General features: G+C 51.4%; 1 protein-coding gene across 3 annotated transcripts in view; it reads right to left on the reverse strand.

Annotated features, from left to right (window-relative positions):
* Positions 1-704: 704 nt before the first annotated feature.
* The window catches only part of UNC5B (unc-5 netrin receptor B), a 57,394-nt gene continuing 37,493 nt past the window's right edge, over positions 705-20,605 (reverse strand). For 2 of the 3 annotated variants that reach the window (XM_054071972.1, XM_054071970.1), the window contains exons 2-17: positions 17,772-17,993; positions 13,761-13,904; positions 11,890-11,993; positions 10,826-11,006; positions 10,153-10,320; positions 9,647-9,811; positions 8,858-8,890; positions 7,659-7,853; positions 7,113-7,505; positions 6,497-6,584; positions 6,242-6,410; positions 5,897-6,130; positions 4,807-4,956; positions 4,365-4,529; positions 4,094-4,275; positions 705-3,600 (exon numbers count right to left, since the gene is read on the reverse strand). In XM_054071972.1, the coding sequence (XP_053927947.1) occupies positions 3,435-3,600; positions 4,094-4,275; positions 4,365-4,529; positions 4,807-4,956; positions 5,897-6,130; positions 6,242-6,410; positions 6,497-6,584; positions 7,113-7,505; positions 7,659-7,853; positions 8,858-8,890; positions 9,647-9,811; positions 10,153-10,320; positions 10,826-11,006; positions 11,890-11,993; positions 13,761-13,904; positions 17,772-17,993 (2,759 nt within the window). In that variant the 3' untranslated portion in view covers positions 705-3,434. The remainder of the gene's footprint in view (positions 3,601-4,093; positions 4,276-4,364; positions 4,530-4,806; positions 4,957-5,896; positions 6,131-6,241; positions 6,411-6,496; positions 6,585-7,112; positions 7,506-7,658; positions 7,854-8,857; positions 8,891-9,646; positions 9,812-10,152; positions 10,321-10,825; positions 11,007-11,889; positions 11,994-13,760; positions 13,905-17,771; positions 17,994-20,605) is intronic. The other variant, XM_054071971.1, reaches the window with a different exon arrangement.

A 20,605-nucleotide genomic window follows, 5' to 3' on the forward strand; every position in this document is an offset into this window, starting at 1 on the left:
CATTTCTGTCACCAGCTGCAACATGCCCACACCTGCCTGGAGGGACAATGAGCAACATGAGTGGCCCCTGTGAGGGCGGGCAGGGGCAGTGGGACCTCACTGTGGGACCCTCACCTTGCCCTGCAGACCCGTCTTTGCTTGCTCTGGCAGAGGTGGAGCGATGGGACTGAAGCAGGGGAGCAGCATGGCAGAGGTGGTCTCAAAGCAAAGGATGGGGCAAGGAAAGGAGGCAGGGGTTGGAAGCCAGGGATGCCCAAGTCATGGACTGCAGCTCTGTGCTCCATTCCTCGCTCCCAAATTAGGCACCTTGGTCCTGATCCTTGCTGGAAGGGTCACTGATTTCTGCAGGGCTGGCAGATATCCCTCAAGGAAGGAAATGAACTGCTGGAGATGGTGGCTTAACCCACAGAGACACAGTTGTAGTACTCCTCTCCTGCCTTGTAACCACCCATGCGAGTCCAAAACAAACCATAAATCAATGTCTGCAGCTTACCTCCACCAGGGACTCCGCCAGCAACATCCTCCTGCTGCCAGCGCTGGCATTCCTGCAGCATTCGACCCAAAAAATGGTCAGAGATGCAGATGGGGATCCTAATGCTGCTGCTGCTAATCAAGCTGGACTCAAATCCCCGCAGATGATAAAACCCAGCAGGTACTGGTGAGTGATGAACATGAGAGAAGCGAGCAGATTGTTTTGGGTTTTTTTTTTATTAGACTAGGAAATATAATTTATTGCATAAAAATTAATTTGTTACAATAGGAATGCTAAACTTATTTACAGTTCTTTAGTTTACAGAATAAACAGATGCAGTTTTAGAGGATGCCACCAGGCCCATCCCCTGGACATATAAATATGGAAACAAGATTGCGGAGCAAGAGATGGACACCGCCAGCGTAACACGCACCACGGGGTTGCCTTTCTTGAAACACCCAGCCAGAGAAACCTCCAGGTGTGGAGGGAGGCGCAGAGGGCTCCCGGGAACTGGCCCCCAGAGGAGATGGGTGCAGGCACTCAAAAGACCAGGGTGGGGAGTAAACCCAGCCTCCCCCCATCCCACTCCTGATGCACGTTTCCTGGTCTGAAAAATTGGGAGAACCCCCCTAAACAAGCACCTCAGCACATCCAAGTGGCTGCTGCCCACCAAAAGGAAGGGGAAGACAAATGTGGACGGATGGGGATGGAAGCAGAGGTGCCCACATCTGTGGGATGGACAGATGGACGGATGGACAGGCACACATGCCAGCACAGTGTGATCTGTGAACCAGACACAGTGAGAATGATGGTGAGAGAGATTCACACGTGACCCAAAAGAAGAGCATCTTGTCTAATGGAGAGCACTGCGGTGCTCAGAAGGGAGCCCTATAAAACACCAGCAGCCAGTTTGATACATCAATTCTTCATTTCTTTCCAAAGCTACTTTTTCCTCCCCCAGCTCAGAGATGGGGTTCTCAGAAATCAGATGCTCAAATGCAACCAAAAGGACAGATAAAACCCTTCCTACATGACACAGCAGAAGCCACCCAGTCACACAGAATTCACCCAGCAGAAGTCTTCTCACCCAACACAAATGAAAAAAGTCCCTTTTCTCCGACAGCCTTGAAAACCCAGCAAGCAATGAACCCTGGAACCCCCAGAACACAACAGGGAGCGGCTCTACGTATTCCATCACTGCTTCGAGAGCTGCTGAGAGGATTTAAATGCAAGTTCAAGCAATACTGAAAACTCGCCCCGAGCTGCCCTGCAGAGGCAATGCTCTTGCTCACGGCAGGGCTCCCTGAGTTTGCTCTGGTCCCCAGCATGCTGCAGGTTGCTGCAGGACGCTGCAGGCATCCCGTCACACCGGCCCGGGGCTTTGCAGTCAAGATACTGCACATCACAGCCCAAAACAGGACCTACTCTCAGACCCTGGTCTTAATACTTTCACTGATAGAGAATCCATAGCCTTGCCGTGTGATCCAATCTAATCCCAAGTTTACCATTCGTTTGTTTTGTTTTTGTTTTTTTTTTAAAGACAAAATTCTAAAATACAGCACTCACTGAGAAACTATTTCTATCCGCAGGCAATCTAAATTTTTACCCTTCATCGAGACACCTTATCTTCCTTGTTCTTGCCTACCCCTTGACGACTTGCCATTCATCCCACAACTTCTCCGTCATTATAACAACTCTATTACAGGTCAAAAAGGGAGCTGCAATGAGAGGATGGAAACTCCATTACCAGTAACAACGCTATCCCTCATGAGAAAACACTCAGCTTGGGGTTTAATACCAAGGTCTCCCTCCCCAAATCCCTGCTGAAATACTGCATCAAAAAATGGGCGCGAGCATACAGACCCAAGACCAGTGTGGCTTCCGAGTGGCCACATCCTGGCCTGCCAGCCCTCTGCTCTCCCTGGATCCCTCCAGAAACTGCTCATCACCTCCCTCTGACCCTAGGACTGAATTCTTTGGTTTGTACTGAAGTTATGTAAATGAAGGCGTAGTCATCCTAAAAAGCCCCCCCAAATGATGACAGGGAAGAATTCATTAAAAATACCCATATGTGGATGTATTCCCCCCCCACCCAATCCCTAAATGCAGGGCAGCATCCCTCAATCCCTCCTTGCAGGCAGAGGGGGACCCTTCACTCCACCAGGTGCCACTGCTGGGGAAAGGGGAGTTTGCAAGGAAAAAACCTTGGGGAGGGTCTCAGCTGGCCCTGAACCAGAGGGGTGTAGAGGCACTTCACTCTATGGACTGCCCGGGGGTCCCAGGACATGTAAACATGTTTTGCTCAACTTGGACCGCACACTTTTCCCTACAAAAGTGTGTTCACTTAAATCTCTCTCTCTGCCACCCCAACCACAGCAACGCTCTTGCTCTCAACGCACAGAAAAAAGATTTATAAATCTGTCTTTTTTTTGCTTTTCTTTCTATTTTTTTTTAAAAAGGACTCATCCAAAGATCTGGATAATAAATTATTTGCGTTTCCTAAGAAACTTTTTTTTTTTCCCTTTTTCTTTCTTATTTGCCTTATTAAGCTGTCTGAAGCTTTGACAGAAGTAAGCTGTTTGCCTAGACTGTATTTCTCTTCAACGCAGAAATGCTACTAAAGGAGGAGGAGGGGAACCCAAACAAAGAAGGAAAGCCCCTGTCCTGACTTGAGAAGCCCTAATTCCTCCACATGCCACAAGCGCCACCGACTGCTGCCCTGGGGACAGCTGGGAGGAGAAGGAGGAGGAAGAGGAATGCTGCGTAACACTTGAACTGCTTGTAAACGCTGAGGATGGGTCTCTAAGGCTGACAGTGATACGGAGAGGGAGGGAGAAGCGACGCTTTCGGCCCCTCCTCACTCAGCTGCTGCTTGGGGATGGATGTACCTCCCCCTGCCATCGGGAAGAGCCCTCCCTCTTGCCTCCTGTTTCATCCTCCCGGCGCACTGCAGGGAACATCATCAGCAATCCCCCTCTGTGGCCATGACCACCAGCATCTCGCTCTTGCCCATCTCTTCTAAGGCACTGGCCAGGGTGTTGAGATCGCCATCGTCTTGGTGCTCAGCTTCCCATAAGTCCAGGAGCACCCCAGTAGGGCTGGCTTTGGTGGCAAAGTAGTTCAGATACCTGCAAAGGGTAAGCAGAGAAGAGAGCCAAGTTGGTACGGTGCCATGTGAGGATGGAAGGAAGGAGGATGTCAGAGCAGCAAACCTGCTTGCAATGTGAACCTGGATGGAAATGCCGTAACACAAATGTCAAAGCCCTTGAGATGCTGTCTTTAACTTTTATACAGAGCTGGCATTCACACAAAAGCAATGCAAGCTTTGTTTTGCTGAAATTATCCTCCCTTTGGTCCTCAGGGGTGAATCCAGACAGAAATAGCCCAAGCATGGACCCAGATAAATAAGGGCCAATTCAAAGCGACAAGAGACCCAGGGCAACGGCACAGATGGATGCATCGATACAGACGGGTATAATTATGCATAGTTTTATCCGTATTTATGGATGGACATATATAGCTGGACACAACCGAGCTGGATGCACTGCAAGCAGGGACGGAGAGGAGGAAAAGCGCCCCCTGTCCGGGGCACAGGAGAAAGCAAAGTGCAGGGAGACCCACCGGTCCATGGAAAGCTTCTGGGCGAGAAGTCTCCAGTCATTTCCCCTGGAATTGGGAGCATCTAGGCTGTTGCAGATCTTCTGCCGGATGGAAAGGGGGATTTTGAAGGCGTAGGGTCCCAGCTGAGTGGTGGTGGTGGCACCGCTGTGGTGGGAGCGGAGGGTGTCGAAGGAGCTGGCATGCTACAAGAGGAAGGATGAGGCGACATGTTGCAGCACAGAGCAGCTCCCAAGTGTGACTCCTTGCTCTCCCCCACCTCCCTACCACTCACCTCTCCCAGTGTGATGTGGAGCTGGAAGATCTGCCCCTCCCCTTCTACCTGCCGGACACAGATCTTGCAGGTGAGCTCAGTGGAAGCCTGGCTGTACCTCTCCAGTGTAAAGGTGCAGTGCAGGGCTCGCTGGCTGCCACTCCAGATGTGATAGAAAGGGATCTCCTGCAGATTACCAGAACACAGGCTTAGTCGATGCTCTAGCACCTCCCTTGGAAGATCCCACCTCCTCTGGCCACCCCACAGGGATGGGATGGGAGAGAAGGACCCCACAGATAGCATCCCTCCAGGAAAAAGACCATGCAAAAAATAGTTTGCCTCCTCCATCGTCCCTTTAGAACACTCCTGGATACATGAACAGGGCGCTCCCAACCTGGTGGTGCCTGGCAGAAGATGGTGTCCCTGGCATAGGATCCTGGCTGCCCCAACTTTGGCCCCATACCTGGTATTTGGCCAGCAGCTTGCTCCTCCACAGCGCATGGGGGATATCGTGGATGGAGAGACGCAGGTTGTGGTAGCTGTCCTTGAAGGGCAGGGGCTTGGGCTCCTCCAGCAGATACCCACCCAGCGACCGCTCCAGCTCCAGCACTTCCTGTGGGCAGTAGGACAGGCAGTGTAAGACTCAGGAGAAGAACAAGGGCTGCTCCTCTTCCTGCTCCATACCCAAAGCCAGGCATATTCTTGTCAAGAGGAGCCAGCAGCAGCAACAAGCTCCCAGGAGAGCAGCATTTGCCACCCCAACAGCTACTCTCCAAGAACTTCCCAACTCGTCTCATACAACAGCCTGACCTACAACTTGAGTTTTATAAAAAGTATAACACAACATGTTTATAACATCCATATATCCCTCAGTACTCCTCAGACAATGTGAAAGTCCAATACAAAGGTCAGGCACTCTCCTCAAGTGCCACCCTAACTGCTTTTAACCCCATCCCACTATTACACTAGCAGCTCTTCGGAGAAAAATGCAATCTAAGAGCCAGAGTACTGCCTACATCTCCACCTAGAGGCACTACAGCAAACCTGACACCACCGGACAAGTCACAGGGAATTAAACAACCACAGCACCAGTGGTCCAGGCAGCCAAAGCATCAACTCAAGCTTCTCACGTTGCACTCAATGCTATCAATGCCACAAGCCTCCCAAGGAGAGGAGAAACAGATCTCCATGCAGGAATAACAAGAGCTATAGAAAACAAAGCAAAGCACAGCAGCAAGTGTTTTTTTTTTGTGTAGGAGAGAGAAAATCCACCCAGAAGCAGCAAAACTTCTCATGCAATGAATGCAGAAAGGAGGCCCAGTAGAGGAGCTAAGCAACGCCCTCATTGTTTCGTTCAGAGAGGGCAAGGAAGGACAGGGAAAGCAGTAAACATGCTTATTATTTCACTGTGGTCACTTTGCCGGCAGTTGCATCAGGTTGTCTGCTCCCTGGGGCCAGGCCATCCTTAGAGACATAATGCAGCATCTTCCCACCAACACAAACAGTTTTGGGAAGCAGAGGTAGCCCATGCTGGCGTTGCAAGGTGACGTTACCTTCAGAGCATCCGGCGTGTCCTCCAAGCAGTAAACCTTGAGGCTGTACTCCAGGGAGGTGCAAACCGTGGGGGCAAAGATCGCGAGCTGGAGCCTCTTGATGGCTGACCTGGAGTAGGACTCTCCCACAAACACGTAGGTGCCAAGCTGGTCCAGCAAAATGTGGCAGGACTTGGCTTCCAGCTGGCAGTAGCAGGGAGTGTTGAGGGTCTCCTCATCCAAAGTCACAACTTCCTACAGAGAGAGATGGAAAATCAAGGCTGAGAGTCAGCCTGTCATCCAGGGGGTTGTGTCCCACAGTGCTCATGGTCTTCACTGGCTGCAGGGGCTCTGTTCCCATCTTACCTCCCAGTTTCCCTGGTGGGACTGTGTTTTCAACTGGTAAATCCAATCCGAGGAGCCAACATCAGCACAATGAGGAATGGTCAGTACAACGGGGCGGCACAGGAGCAAGCCGGTGGGTCCACAAGTCACTGCTGGGCTCAGCACTGTCTGCGTGCCTTCGGAGGGCAGGCTGGGGAAGGGAGAAGAGGCACCAGTTGGGAAGAAAACCTCATGGCAGCCAAAGAGCAGAAGTGTGGGTGGTGCAGTGTGACTTACAGGGCGCTCTCTGCCTTGTTGAGAACCAGGTACATCTCGTAGAACTTCCCCTGGGGAATGGCCCCGTGAGGCACCAGCAGGCTCACCCCTAGCACGGCACACACAGGCATTAGTCATGAACCAAGGAAGAAACCACCACGATGAAACCACACCTCCACCCTGGCCAGTAAGCACAAGGGCAGCAGTGAGTTAGCACAGCCTGGGGAGCCCCAGGAGAAACATCTCCAGATGTTACTGGGCTGTACCACTCACAGCGTGGAGCCAGGCCACTGCACTAGGAGGGAAAACTGCACATTGGATCCTTCTGCAAGGCACTGGCCCTGGATCAACGGCAGGGTCAGCAAGGAAAGCCTCAAGGGGGCTGTGACCTTCAGCCTGAGAAGCCTGGCTTGGGACTCATAGAATGGTTTGGGTTGGAAGGGACCTTAAATATCACCTAATTCCAACCCCCCTGCCATGCGCAGGGACACCTCCCACTATGGCTCGCTGCCTTCCTCCCCCGAGACAGTTTTGGGATAGCAAAAGGCTGCTCACAACAGGCAAGTCTACTGGGACAAAAGCAACTCCATGGTCATTCAGCAGCCAAACGCGCTCTCCTTCCCAGCCTGGGGCTTACCAGTGCCTGGGACGGTGAGTCTTCCTCCCAGGTAGCCAAATGTGCCACTGGCGCTGTTGCCATGCTCCCGGGGCAAGCTGAGGAGATGCTGGGAGCCCAGGGTTTTGTTCCTCATGTTCGCAAAGTGGCCATCCCTGGTGTTGTCCCCTGGGTAGGTGCCAGTCATGGGGACCCCTCCAAGTAGGTCCGCCCCGTCATGGAGCCCTGGCGAGGAGGAGGCAGTGGAAGAGTTGTACACCTTGATCTTCAGGTTGGGGAGAGGGTCAAGCAGAGGGGAGTTGGTCATGGGGATCTTGTCGGAAGAGTCCTGCAGGGCATACATGGGGCCACGGTACACCCCCGCGCTGGCTGTCAGATCCGGCTGCATCGAGGGGTGCAGCAGCTGAGGGTTATCTGCGGAAGGAGGAAACACAGATGGGATGAAGACAGCAGTGGAAAGAAGGGGACATAAAAGCACTGCTTGAATGGAAGAGATGCATGTGAAAAGCCCTCCTGTCTGCCTGGGCTTCAGCAGTGAGCAGGACCTGCATGGGCTATGGGTCTTACCGTGCCGGGAGGTCTTAAAGTTGACTGGGTGGAAGCCTCCAGTTAAAGCGGCTGATGAATCTGTGATGTCCGTGTCAAAATTCCGGCATCTCCTCCGGTACACCACCACCCCCACAGCCATGAGGATCACAATGAAGACGAAAATGGCCACCACCAGCCCGGCATACAGGGCCACATCACCTGTGGCCTCCAGCACTGGGAGGGATTAAAGAAATGGAGGTGAAAAAAGGAGCACTAGAAATGCACATGAAGACCCATGGGTGCTCCCCAACCCCACCACGGACTCAAGACATAGGCACGAAGGGGAAGATGTGTACTGGGCCTGCTGGAAAGGCTGTGGCAGAAGGATGGAGGGTGTTCCTAAGAGCAGTCCAGAAGTCAGAGTGATGCCAGAGAATGAGATGGGGGTGAACCCCTCAAACCTTTGGAGGGCACCTTGCCATGGCTCATGGGAACTTTACCTTGGCACTAAGAATCCCAGAAACGTTACATTTGTATAACTCAGATTCATGAAGTGATCAACCCTCACATCCTAACAGAGATAAATCTGGGGAGTAAACATAACGCCTATCCGCACATCCCACATATATGTACCTGAGCAATGTGTCTACCTGGACAGATTGAGTGTCACTATAGCTACACACGCACGACTCAGCTTCCCCACCTTCCCTTCTTCTAACACAAGGCTCTCCACCTTTAAATGCTGGGTGTATTTCGGATATATCCACCAGCATCTATTGGTTTCTATGGTTTCACCCTGGAGTGAAGCCCTGTCCTAAGCTCAGTGATCTCAACTGCATTAGGACTACGCCAATTCTGGGAGGTGTCACCTCGTTCCCAAATCCTCCCCCTCTGGCTGCTAGAAATGGGAAGCCTGATGTGCCCCCGGGACCTCTAACTTGAGGAAGGGAGTCTTCAGAGGGGGATGATGATGCCTGGAGTAGCTTTGGTGGTTTGACACCAGCTGCGTCGTGGTAACAAAAGGGGGATGGGAGCAGTGGTGAAAAATAGGGCTGTATTTCTAGCTGCAAGCAGAACGTGATTTTCATGTACGCAGGAGTTTTGGGGTAGGCTTTAGTTGCTCCCTCTTCCCACCCTGTCCTTCCCCAGCTGCCGAGGAGCACTACCCCAGATGCGACAGAACAAAACCGAAGCAATGCCTCGCAAAGAAACAAAATGGCCATGAAATGAGCACTTACGGTGGCTTTTGGGTTCACTTAGAACTCTTTTATCTGTTAGGAAAAAAAAAGTTAGAAAACAAAAGGTGAAGGTGGTGATGGGGATGAGATGAAACAGAAGGCAGAGGGAGAAGCCAGTCTGGGGGCCTTGAGGAGAAGGATGGGAGAGCAGCGTTGTTCCCTGGGGCATACAGAAAGCAAGTAGAAGCGTGGTGACGAGGATTTCCCTCCCATGCCTGGCCAGCCCCCACGGCGCATGTCCCCAGCTAACAGGACTTTGGGCATTTCTGGCTGCAGCAGTGTTAAAGGGGACAGTATTGTCACACAGCAGCAGGTGGCAGCATCAGCCGCTCAGTCTTCAGTGTGCCCACTCAGAGCGTAGCAGCACCATTATGATGATGATGATGTGCGGTTTTTTTCCTAGCTGCTGCTCCAGGCTCCTACTGAGCAACGACCCAAGTCAGATGTTTTCATGGTGGAAGCTAAGAAACCCTCCCTGTCTTGCCCCCACTAACCACAAACAGCAGAGACCCCAAACCCGGTGTCATTTCAGAAGGCTCGGTGGGACATTCAGATCCCACCAAAATTCCCCCAAACCCTTCTTCCCACAGGGTGAGAACTAGCTTTGGAAAGTTTTTTGGTTAAAAAAACTTTTTGAAGAGATAATTTAAAAATCGGATGCCAGCAGCGCTGCTGCCTGCCCCATCAACCTGGGGGCACGGCCAGGAACAGCGTGGCCAAGCGTCGGAGCACCACAGCCACTGACATCACCTACAGCGCTGGTCCCTGCCCGCCTGCCCGCATACTCACTCTGCAGGCAGAGTCCATCAGTGCAGTTCTTGGAGTCGAGCAGCACGCCGCTGCAGTCCTGGCCGCCGTTGCGGGGAGCCGGGGCAGCACATTCGCGGCTGCGCCAGTGGGTGCACTCCGTGCTGCATGCTGACCACTTGCTCCACTCTGTCCACGATCCGTCCACTGTGGGCCACCAAACACAGGCATGTTTGTACACCCCTTGGCATGGCCTCGGGGCTCATTCCTCATTGCCAGGAAGTCTCCAGCAGCAAAAAGGTGCCCATGCCCATTGGGGAGCTTCCAAAGACATTCCCATAAAACATCATTCCAGCAAATCCAGCCCTGTTGTGCCTCTGCAGACATCTCCAGCTATTTCAGGTCCTGGCAGACTGAAAGATGCTTTGGACTGGCGTCCTGAGCCTCTGTCTCCTTGGGGAGCACCAGGAGCGCAGTTGGACTGTGCAACTTTGGGGGTTGCATATTTGCAACGGGCAGTACGGGCAAGGTTTCTGCACCTGCCTTACCTGGGCAGAGGGTGGTGCAGGTGATTTTCTGGAAAGGCTGCCCATCGCAGAAGGAGCCACCGTTCAGTGGTGCAGGGTTGGTACAAGTCCGGGTGCGCTTCTGCCAGCCCCGCCCGCAGCGGTTGTTGCAAGGAGACCACTCGGACCAGGTGGACCAGCCACCATTCACTGCAAGAGGAGACAGACAGCGTTAACACACCAATGGAGACCATTTCAGCAAGGACTGGAGCTAAGCCTTCACCGGGTTCTTTGCCCTTATATCTTCTGCAATACCCTGGAACAGCTTACCTTCATGAAAAGCAAATCATGTATAAGATGCTTAAGCCTGTTTTGATCCTTTTTCCACTTTGCATATATTTTTGCATCTGGCCACAGCAGATTTTTGGGTTCATAGCAAAGTTCAGCCAAATGCAGCTTTTCAGCTGCTTTGAGAGTCAAAGCAACCTGGCTGGGTCCAACCCCTGCCCACCTTTGTACCCATCCAAGAAGCCTACACCTAATAACCTCTCCTAACAACCCGTGTAAGCTGGTAAAGGTACTTGTTTTGCAGACATTGGCTATTATGTAATTTAATGCAATGCCCTGGTGGGGTTCAGTCCCATCGCTCCCAGATTTCTCCTTGTCTTGGTGATATGTCAGCAAAGGTCCCCTCCCCAAGAGCAATGGCGGATACCATAGACAATGACGGCGGCCGTGGTGCTCCGGCGCTTGGCCACAATGTTCTTGGCCATGCAGGTGTAATTAGCAGTGTCCAAGAGTCGGGCCTGCTTGATGATGAGGTTGTGATCAATGGTGATCAGAAAGTTGGTATCCTGCGTGGGATCGATGACATCCTCGTTCCTCAGCCACTCCACCTGGCAATGCAAAGGAAGGGATGAGACAAGAACAGTGATTAGAGGCAAACAAGAACTGAATGCTCAGACAGGAAAAACGTGCCATCGGTTTCAGTGCAAACACCCATCCCACACCCTGCCCACCACGAGGGTCTCCAAAGGCTCCCCCAAAGCTAAGCTAAGACACAAGTTCTTAACTGGGCTATTTGGGAAGTGTGCAAGTTGACACCGTAACCAGGAGTGGGTGTGGACACAAACAAGCACCAGGTTGGAGGGGCTGAATTCACCGGCCTTGACCGAGAGCAAACCCCCTAATCTTCCCTAATGGGTCCTCAGCATCATGAACTTTGAATGGCGGACCTTTCCTCCAACTGTATGTATTTCTCCTCAAAGCTGGCCCAAACCAGGCCTGACCAGGGCATGTTACTACTGTTTTAGGCAAGGATGGGGCATTGTGGTTGCCACCAATGCTCAGCTCCTGGGGCTGATGGAGCTGTGGGCAGGGAAAGCATTGCTACCACGCTAGGGAATGCCATCTGTATTGATTTTTCCAACCCTTGGCTATCACTTGTGCTTGCTCCCTTTCAGACAAGTCATCGGGTGCCTCCTCATTAGATCTTCCCTTTAACAAGTTAATGGCACATCAGGAACTGTGGGAGAGGTAGGTTGGGCAGGTGCTGAGGTTACCTGTGTTATTAGATGTCAGAATAACAGATCCACTGCCCAAAATAAACAATTCTGCTGAATAATGAAAGCTGACGGTCTCAGCACGAGGCCATCCATCACCGCCGCAAGCCATCTGCAAGGACGTGCCCTGTCTCTCCCCAGCTGCGGCTGCAGACTGCCAGTCCTGCAGAAATTCCAGGACACTCCAGGAATTTCTTTGGGCTGTCGAGCTGCTCACCTCTGCCTGCGGTACCCCCTCAGGTGGGCGACACTGCAGCAGGACCTCGTGCTCCAGCGGGACCTCCTTGCCCAGCGGCTCCTGGTCAAAGTTCTTCCGAAGGTCTGGAGCAGGGCAAGGAAAACCCAGTGGTTACCAGTCTGTTGCAGAAACAGAGCAAGCTGCAAAACCTTGACAGGGAAAAGAGCATTGCCTCGGCACCAGGAGCTCATGAGGGGGAAAATTACTCTGGCACAGCACAGCTTGAACAAAACATGTCCTAGGAGGAAGCAGCCCAAGGATCATCTTCCAGGGTAGATTCTGGACAATGTATGGTGCTAGAGGACAATGCCTTTCCTCCTTCATATGCTTGCAAGTTTATACTCCCTCATGTTCTTTAACTTTTGGGGCTAGACTTCAACCTAACCACTTCCACTCCTTTCCTCCTCTGGGCTCTCTACATCAGGACTCAGCTTTGCTGAAGGGGGAAAAAAACCGGTATGTACAACAGCTCAGCTCCTACATGGGCAACAAACCAAATTGTCAAATTTCAGGGCTACAGAGGGTTGTTATTCAGCTCTGCCTCATTTGATCTTGGTTGAGCCACAACGCCAGGCTTGGTGGAAACCCAGCCATTGCACTCCAGAGCCAGGATGGAGAATCACCACTGCTGAAAAGCCAGGCCCGCTCAGCCAGGGGCCAGCCAGTGCTTTGATGAAGGGGGAGAGAGGAGAAGCACAGCAGAGCCCAGAGGAACGTGGGGGACGTGGCAGGGTCCCACTCTGGAGCCTTGAAAGCAGCAGATGCATCACTAGATGGTGCTGCAACCCTCCGCTACGGCCCCCAGCCCTATACAGCTGTGCCTCCTGCTCCTGGAGGCAGCGAATCCTCTGCTCATCTCATCTGCTTGGCTCTAAGAAGCACTGAACCCCTGGCTGGGGCTGGACAGAAGGGCTCCCTCAGTAGCCAGCCCCGTGTCTCATAACACTGCCTCCATTCACACCAAATCCTTTAGCAGCGTAGCTGATTCACCAGCCTTCTCCGTTTTGGATAACACTTTGGATTATTAGCCCTCTGATAGCAAAATCTGTTTATGACTGGAAAGTCTGGCTGTTCTCCTACAGCTTTGCCATCTCATTTGCTAAGAGAGCAAATTCAGCTGGGTAACAGCCTGATTAACTTGCCCTTAATCAGGCTGACACCCACAAACAGCAGCTTAGAGAAGTGACATATGACAGCAGGGACTCCAGGGACACGGAGTCGCTGATTCAGGCAAAGCGTGCAAGGTGCTAACCGTTGGGTTATTAATGATAATAAAGCACCAGGAAGAGCTGAGCACGCTGATGGGTGATGCGGTATTAACCCAGCTACTGCCACAGCCTCTCGTGTAGGCAGGTAGGGATGATGCCTGCCCAGATGCAAAACCAGAGCCTGGAAAGGGAGCTAAGACCAAGGCCTTTCAGCAAGGAAGGGTCACCTCCAACCGATGAAGAAGCACTGCTTTCAACAAGAAGCCAACTTCTGGAGACAGTCAGCCCCACAGAGCGGCACCCCATCCACTCAGGGGTCTCAGGAAGTCACGAATGAATGAATGGCCTGGCTGCTATTTCAGCTGGCAGAGCCAGAAGGAGCACACACTCAGCTGGACACCACCACTTTTTCAGTCTGGGGTCCAGGGTCACACCTCAGGCTTTGCAAATGATTTTTAAGGTGATGGGTTGTACCTTCTGAAAACCTTTTGGGGCCCCCAAAGTAGAAAAGATGATGGAAGAAGGATTAGTAGAGTGTGAGCTGAGGCAGCGCAGGCAGGAGCACTCGGCTTTAGCAGAGGAGCAGGGAGCATTACCAGAGGGGCTGTGCCTGAGCAGGCACAGTATGTACCGGGCACTTACATGCTATGCGGACGTACGCTCGGCGGCTCTTCGTGGTGCCTGCAGAGCTCCAGGCCACACACTGGCACCAGTAATCTTCCAAGCCAAAAAGTTCCTCCACCTGCTGCCGGGAGACCTCGATCTGCACCTCCCGCACCAACATCCCTAGTAGGGAACACAGAGACTGCATCAGCTCAGCAGGAGCACCCGGGGGGAAGGAAACTGAGGCAGCACCCATGAAGGCTGGTGGGTGCACAAAGCTTGAGGACAAAGGCAGCGAGTAGGAAGCATCTCAGAGGAATCTGAGGTTTGGCACCTCAGTAAATCATGGAGACTGTTCCCTTTGGAAGGTAACTTGAAGCTGAAGCCAGGGGAATGACTCATATGGAAGAATCTTTTCCTTCCCCCCTGTGTGGCTGGGCAGGACCAGAACCATTTCAAGACTCGCCACTCTCCTCCAACAGCCCTCTTCCTCAACATCGATGTCCCCATCCCTGTCTAGACCCCTTCCCATCCACCAGGGTTTGAAGGATGCTTCTGAGGCTTTGCTAGGGGGAGAAACCATCTCTGTCAGCTGCCCTTTAAATACAAATATGACAATACTAACAGATCTTATGGAAATCACCCGACAACGATGGCGGTTCATGCCCAATGACTCCAAAAAGGGATACGCTCCTCCATCAACCTCCCAACAGCACTGTGAAGTCTGCCAGGACACCCTGGATGTGGCAGGGGTGCGATGACAAAGGTGGCACAACCACAACCAGAACACTGTCCTCTCGACTGTAGGACGTTGAGGCTCACCTGAAGCATCAACCCCTCGCAGCATGGCTATTGCCAAGGGCTGGTGGGACTCAGGGCTTACTTTTGCTCATTTTATGCAATATTTTCCCTTTTTTTTTTTGCAGCTTCTATTTATAAAAGGCCTCAAGTTCACAGCAATAGAGAGCCGCATGTTCTCCAGCTGTAATTTTGTTAGCTTGCTCCCAGTGCTGCGAGGAGCAATTACCGTCTCTCTACCACCTTCCTGCAGAACAGCTGACAAATGCGCATCAAGGAAATACAATTTATTTTGCCACTATTAAGGGGAAAATATATAAAAAAAGAAAAGGCATTTGGACCAAGCACTTCTGGAAAAATTAGAACTCTCAGAAGGACTCACATGGACCTGGCTTAACAGCTTCTTGTCTCTCTGGAAAGCCCCAGTGGGGTGGGTTGAACAGCCCTCAACAGGGAGCATCCTGCAAATTCCTTGCTATCCCCGAAACCCCCAAAAGCAAAGACTACCCAAAAGTGTAGGCTGAGCTTACAGCTCACAGGCGTGATTATTTAAATGAGTTACAGGCACCCAAACACAGCCGCTCTTACTAACAGTCCCTTTGCGTCCGGCTGAATTATCCTCTCCGACTTGGCCTATTTTTGCTTTCTTCCGCATGAAATGGTTTGGATCAGACACAGGCAGAGCATTACCAAGCCCGGCTCATTCAAGACACGTCATCTTAAAAGTTGCTTTTTTTTTCCCCCCCACAAGGTCTCATTTTCCAAGCTTTTAACCGAGGACACTTAAAAAGCCATGAACACCTAACCATGTTAACCCATTGCTTTGTGGCCAGCTCTCCCCATGCCCTTTACGGCTGCTTTCCCTAAGAACAGCAGGTGCTGCAAACAGATTTTTTTAGCATAGCAAACCATTTTGGTTCCAGCTGCCTTTTTCTTGGGCAGATATGCCCACGCCAGCAAAGTTTTACATGCACAGCATCACCTCCGTTCTGAAGGTATTGTCAGCTTGTTCACTGACAGCAGCAATACCATCTTTGAAGCCTGGGTGAAGAAGGTGTGCACTGTTGCCTCCTCAGATTGCTGGCACATGTTTTGCATCTGGAGACCGGGATCCAAAAAAGGTAGTGCAGGCCCAAAGCAAATGAGTCCCCCCTAAAACAGGATAAGCTCCTGATGCACAGAAGTTCCACTCTCTTTCAGCTATGTTTTCTCCAGCCCCTCTGGCTCCAGAGTTGCACGAGGCAGGTTATTCAGTAAGGGGTATTCATCCAAGAGGTAGAGCGAGTGGTGGGGCCAAAAATACAGTGCTTTTTCCACGGCGTAAATCATGAAGCCATGAAACTCCCCACTACAGGCTACTGGGGCAATCCAGAGGGTAAACGAGTCCTAACAGCATTCAGACACATTAACAGGGGGAGAATCCACCTGGGGCTGGACCACACTGCTGGGATATCACTGCCAGAGCAGGGAGACCCTAATCAGAGGCTGCACGAAGCTGAGAGAGTAACTGAGCACGGTCCATCTCTCTGTCCTTGTTCTGGCTCAATGCTCTTCCCCTGAGCATCCACTACCGCTGCGCGCCAGGCGTGTGAACCTTTGGCTCAACCCAACACAGCCACACATTATAAATAAATTAAAACCCCCTTAGCAAAGGCTTCTCGGTCACTCGTTGGCACTGACTTTGCCCTAGAGTGGCGAGGGTTTCAGATTTGGCCTCTGTGGGAGCTGGGAGGTGGAGATGTACCCCGAAAGAGAGGAAGGTCGCTGCTGGTGCTCGCGACAGCCTCCAGAGAAGCAAGGGGACAGCCTGCTCATGCATTTTCGACCATCCTTCACAGAGAGATGCTCTGGAAGAAAAACATCCCAGGGACAAATGAAGCAGCTTTATGAGGAAAGGCTCAAAAAGCCACATGGAAAAGAAATGATCTTCAATTTGCAGAACAGGTTCAGAGACGCACCCAAGTAAAGACTGGCTCGCAGCTAGCACTGGGTGATGCTGAGGAGATGCTGGGGAAGGGCAATATTGGGGGAAAGGGGGACAAAAGGAAATTCTGCAGTAATATTTGAGCTCCTCCACGGTGCCAAGTCTCTCCCCTAAGCCCAACCCATATTCTGGGGCCAACACCACAGCAGTTCAGAAGGCCACCCTGCCTGAAAGCCCTCCAGAGATGAGGGATGCTGCACACTCAGAGATTTGTGGAGAACAGATCTTGCACAGGAAAAGTGACCGTTTTCCTCATCTCCTGATCAGGGCACAGGTACCAAAACTGGTGCAGAAAAGGTGGCAGCTGAACTGATGTCCTGATTTTAGCAAATCTACTTGATTACACAATATATCCAAACCCTAAGCCTTGGTATCATGCTGGGACATTTCAAAGCATGGGGAAAACAGTTCTGCAGAGCCTAATATAATGGACTAATATGCCCCTTAAGATGCCTAAACCACCTTCTTGCCCCTCTGTTTCAGGCGGCCAGCAGCTGTCTGCTCTTCCAAGGCAGGGAAGAGACCATCTGCAACTAAAAGGCATTTCAAATCTTACCTGCAAATGCTCTCATTACCCATTAAATATCTAATCCCTTTGTGAACCTGAATAAGCTGCCAGCCTTTGCTGGCACTGACTCCTACACATTGATTAGGCATTTTCTAGGAAGGCATTTCCTTTTTTTCCTTTAAATGCGCTGCCTTTCAAATTCCATTTAATGACCCCAAACGCTCTGAAATGGGTAAGTGTGCACCAAGCAGGCTATCTTCCCCAAGCCTCTGTGTGGTATGGTGACCCATATGATCACCATGCCTTCATCCATGGTCTGGGAAGGGGCATCTCCTTTGCTAAAATTCACTGCTGATATGGAACCGGGTGCATGGACCGGGGTGGAAAACACACAGAAGTGACCTCATGAGGTTGCGATCAACTGAGGAGAAAAATGAATCAAAGAGACCCACTGGTCTACCTAGAAGAGAATCATCTCCAGTGTGGATGTGCAGTGGAAGAAAGAAACCTAGGGAAGAGCAAAGACTGAGAAAGACTCTTGGATGAGAGAGGATAGCAAGTTAGCCTGGAGGACTTTATAGTATGGGAAAAAAAATGTGATCTAGGGTTAGAGATGTATACACCAGGCTATGGATACAGGAGGACGAGGTGTTTTACAGCCTCAGGCTAGACCAAGTGAAAACAGGCACAGAAGGGCACAAACATCCACGAAGAAGAAAAGGGAAGAGCAGACAGGGGATGCCAGGGTGGGTTTGCTCACCGGTGACCTCGTCCAGGCTCTCCTTGGTGACATGGTCATTCTGGTTGACCCACTCCCCGTTGCACTTGAAGTAGATCTGGGTGGCGGGGTTGGCGCGGCAGACGAGCTCCACTGGCTTGTTCTTCACGATGTAGGCATCCTGGGGCTCCAGCAGAAAGTGAGGGAGGGTCTCTGCCGGGGCGGAGGGGAAGGAGTCAGGCAGCACATCACTGTACTCCAGTCCTGCCAGGGGAGCAAGAGGGTTGGGAGGTGCCATTAGTCCTGTCCCAGAAGTGATACAACTCCTGCCTACACCACAATGTTGACCATGGCCACAGCACAAATCTCACATATCCCACCCTTCGGTGGATCTCACCCCCCTGCCAACACTCGGATCTCAGTATCACATGAGGGTGAGGGGCACCAGCAGCCCCTGCCAAATCCATGAGAACCAGACATCTACTTGTCACACAAGAGATTGTTTCCAGCCCAGCCACCTCCAGAGAACATCACCCCAATATGCCTTCAGGATTCCCACCATCCTAGCCCCAGAAACAAGAGGGAATCAGTGCCCTGGTGATCTCCATCTTTCATCTGCTTGTTTGCCCTCAAAACCAATTTCATGGCAAAAATAACCAGAAGAGGAGGTCAAATCTACTCAGGGCAGGCCAAGAAAAGCTTTGAAGAGGGGCAAGCGTGCCCCTCAGGGTAAGCACCAGGGACATAATCCCTGAGGATTGGGTTTCTCATGGTGGCTTGTGCCCAGCACCAGCTTGAGAAGAGGCTGTGATCAACGTCGAGATGCATCTGCAGAATCCAGCATAGGAAAACTGTTTCCAACCATAAAGATCAAACCCAAATATTGCAGGGTTGATAAAACACACACACGTGCTGGGATGCTACTGCTTAATCTGTTGTTTTTGGGCGACTCGCTAACAGTCAGGTCACATCACAAGGCTTTTTTTTTTTTTTTTAACACCTACAAGAGTTATGAGGTTTTTCCTCCTCCTCTCTTCCCTCAGTGAAAACTGTGATTCTCAACTCCAGGCACTGCAGCGTGCGGGAAAACAGTAAATATCCCCAGCCCTGCGATAACATCTTCAGAGCTGGCAAGGAAGAAAGAAGCCCACTCCCTTCGTCACCCTTGGCAAGGAGCAGTGCTGCATGGAGAGAATCAGAACTCTGAGATGGAAGGAGAAGAAAAAAAATAATCAGATGCGTCAAGAAAACAAGATGACCAAGCTGCATCCCGAGCAAAAATCAGTGTGGGGAAAAAAAACCACACGAGGTCAGTCGTTTAAAATCCATTTAGGAAAATTGACTTTCCATTTCCATTTAACACAGCACTAAGGGAGAGCAGTAGGACATTTGTCATAATCCATTAACTGCTCTTTTGGAAACAATGAATTAAACTCCAGGCTAATTTCTCTCTCTCTGGCTGGTGCTTCCCCACCTCTCCACCGCTGGTCATTTCCTCCCTCAATTTGCAGACCTGCGATTTTCCCAGTGCCTGATGAAGGCAGGGGGACAGGGGCTTGAGAAGGTGGGATCCCCCCACCAGAAGCAGTCCCACACTCCTCCCAGTGCCCACATCAGGCCACTGCTCCTGCTCCTCTCCCCTGCTCATTAGCCTCTTACCTGCATGACAGCAGCAAATACCACTTGTCTTTTCCTTTTTCTTTTAATTTACTACCAAATTTGCGTCTGCTAAGTTGTTGTTTTGTTGGTTTTTTTTTTTTAATTATTTAAAGTGCTTCAATGCCACAAATCTAAATTCCCTGGCAAAGGGGGCTGGCAAGAGATAATCCAACTGGCACCGGAGGCAGCCAACAGAACTTCACTCACAGGCTTGTGTGAAAACCTCTCTGCGTTGATGCTCTCTGCATCCCTTCAGCACATAGCCTGCAAAGTCAGACTCAGGTTCAGCAGCCAGGGAAGGATGCAGGTAAGATGCACTACAAAGCATCCTCTGAGAAACACCAGTGTGATGCGGAGGTCTCACTGCCCATCCTGGGGCAGGGGTGGCTCTGGAGCTTTGTTTTACGGCTCTAAGGGCAGGCTGGTTTAGGAGGCAGGTTTGCTATAAAGAATGTAAACGCTTGAAGCCCATTAATCTCTTGGCGGATTGGAGCCCACCGCCTACATCACCAACTCTGCCCCAGGCCACCACCAGCCCATCCCAGGCACTGCTGAGGGCAGTGGCAGAGATAATAACTACTCCGAGATATATTATCCTTGCCTGTAATGCAGATATGAAGGTCCCCATTAAGTTTTTCTTCTGCTTTTTTTTTTTTTTCTTTTTTCTTTCCTTTTCTATCTTCCTCTTCTTTTTCTGTTTTCTCCCCAAGCCAGGTGTAACAGCCTAGGTAGGATGCAGGTGAGGAGCCTTTTAGACTGCCTGACACAGTAAGGATGATCCAGGAGGACTTGACATCCCCAAAGGTAGTGATTTTCAGAAGGACTTTCCCCATAAGGGCTTGCCTCTGGCAAGGTGATACCCTAAAGTTCATGTGTCCCCTGGCCTTGAACTGCAGGCAAAGGGAGATCCTCCTCCAGCAGCCAACACCAAAGACATGCTTTCTCCCACCTCACCACCACTTTGGTGATGTTAAAAGACACTTTAGGTCATCCAAAGGGATCTGGGAAAGAGGAGGGCATGAGTCACTGCCTGACAGGGATGAAAACTGCAGATTTGTGACTCACTTGGTATCATCTGCAGCAGGATGGGTGATGCTCTGGGCTGTGGTGGGAGCCACCTTGGTCCCCCAGCACAAGGGTTGGAGCTGAAACACCACCAGTGCTACTGAAAATTTGCTGATTTCCCCCATGAATGGGTCCCCCTGAGAAAGGGTCCA

This window comes from Cuculus canorus, chromosome 7 (assembly GCF_017976375.1).
Source record: "Cuculus canorus isolate bCucCan1 chromosome 7, bCucCan1.pri, whole genome shotgun sequence".
Lineage (NCBI taxonomy): Eukaryota > Metazoa > Chordata > Aves > Cuculiformes > Cuculidae > Cuculus > Cuculus canorus.